The 1189-nt window shown below is 68.5% G+C and overlaps 1 protein-coding gene across 1 annotated transcript in view; it reads right to left on the bottom strand.

Annotated features, from left to right (window-relative positions):
* SSPO (SCO-spondin) overlaps positions 1-1189 on the bottom strand; it is a 54204-nt gene that overhangs the window by 36537 nt on the left and 16478 nt on the right. The window contains exons 32-33 of the mRNA XM_014955736.1: positions 844-1080; positions 36-161 (exon numbers count right to left, since the gene is read on the bottom strand). Coding sequence (XP_014811222.1) covers positions 36-161; positions 844-1080 — 363 coding nt within the window. The remainder of the gene's footprint in view (positions 1-35; positions 162-843; positions 1081-1189) is intronic.

Raw genomic sequence — 1189 nt, 5'->3', positions numbered from 1 at the left:
CACCCCCCCGGCTGCCGTCCCCCCCCTCCACTCACGGCAGTAGAGCTCGTCCTCGCCCTGGGGACAGTCAGTGACACCGTCGCAGACCCTGGACACGTTGAGGCACACGCTGCCATCGGCACAGGCAAAGTGTCCCGGGCAGGGGGGGACGGCGGTGGAACCTGCAGGGGAGCGACAGGGCAGCGTTGGGGGGACACACACCCCCCAGAGCATCCCAGCGTGACACCAGGGGGACCTCACTGAGAGCATCCCACCAGGATGGGTGTCACCAGGGGAACCCCCAAGAGCATCCCACCAGGATGGGTGTCACCAGGGAAGGGGACACCAGGGGAAGCCTGGAACGCATCCCACTGGGGAGGGGGACACCAAAGAGACCTCCTTGAGAGCATCCCACCATGACAGGTGTCACTGGTGAGGGGGACACCGAGGGGAACCTCCAAGAGCATCCCACTGTGATGGGTGTCACTGGGGATGGGATCACTGGGGGCAACACATCCCACTGCCCCAGATGTCACTGAGGAGGGGGACACCCAGTGGACCTCCCAAGAGCATCCCACCGTGATGGGTGCCACGAGGAAGAGGACACCAGGGGAAGCCCTGAGAGCATCCCACTGGGGAGGGGGACACCAGGGGAACCCCCAAGAGCATCCCACCAGGATGGATGTCACTGGGGAGGGGGAGACTGGTGGGAACCCCCAAGAGGATCCCACCACGATGGGTATCACCAGGAAAGGGGACACCAAGAGAACCCCAGAGAGTGTCCCACCACGCCAGGTGCCACCAGGGAGGGGGACGCCGTTGGGGACAACCTAAGAGCATCCCCCGGCACCGGTGGGGACTCACCGCAGTGGTCGTTGCTCTCGTCGGAGTGGTCGCGGCAGTGGGGGACGCCGTCGCAGAGGTGGCCGTAGGGGACGCAGCCGGTGCCGCGGGCGCAGGGGAAGTGGCCGGGGGGGCAACCGTCCCCACAGCCCAGCTCGTCGCTGCCATCGGGGCAGTCGGCCTCGCCGTCGCAGAGCCAGCCCCGCGGCACGCACTCCCCGCTCCCGCAAGCCACGGCGGAGGGGTGGCACCCCGGTGCTGGGGGGGGACAACAACAGGTCACCGCGGGGGTCCCCATCGCAGCCGGGCTGTGGGTCAGGGCTGCGCGGGGGCCACGGGGCCGGCACCCCCTCACCTGCCGAGGCGT

The sequence above is a fragment of the Calidris pugnax genome, unplaced genomic scaffold (genome assembly GCF_001431845.1).
Source record: "Calidris pugnax isolate Ruff unplaced genomic scaffold, ASM143184v1 scaffold272, whole genome shotgun sequence".
NCBI lineage: Eukaryota > Metazoa > Chordata > Aves > Charadriiformes > Scolopacidae > Calidris > Calidris pugnax.
Note: the sequence above shows the minus strand (reverse complement) of the source record. Positions and strands in the feature narration are given on the sequence as shown.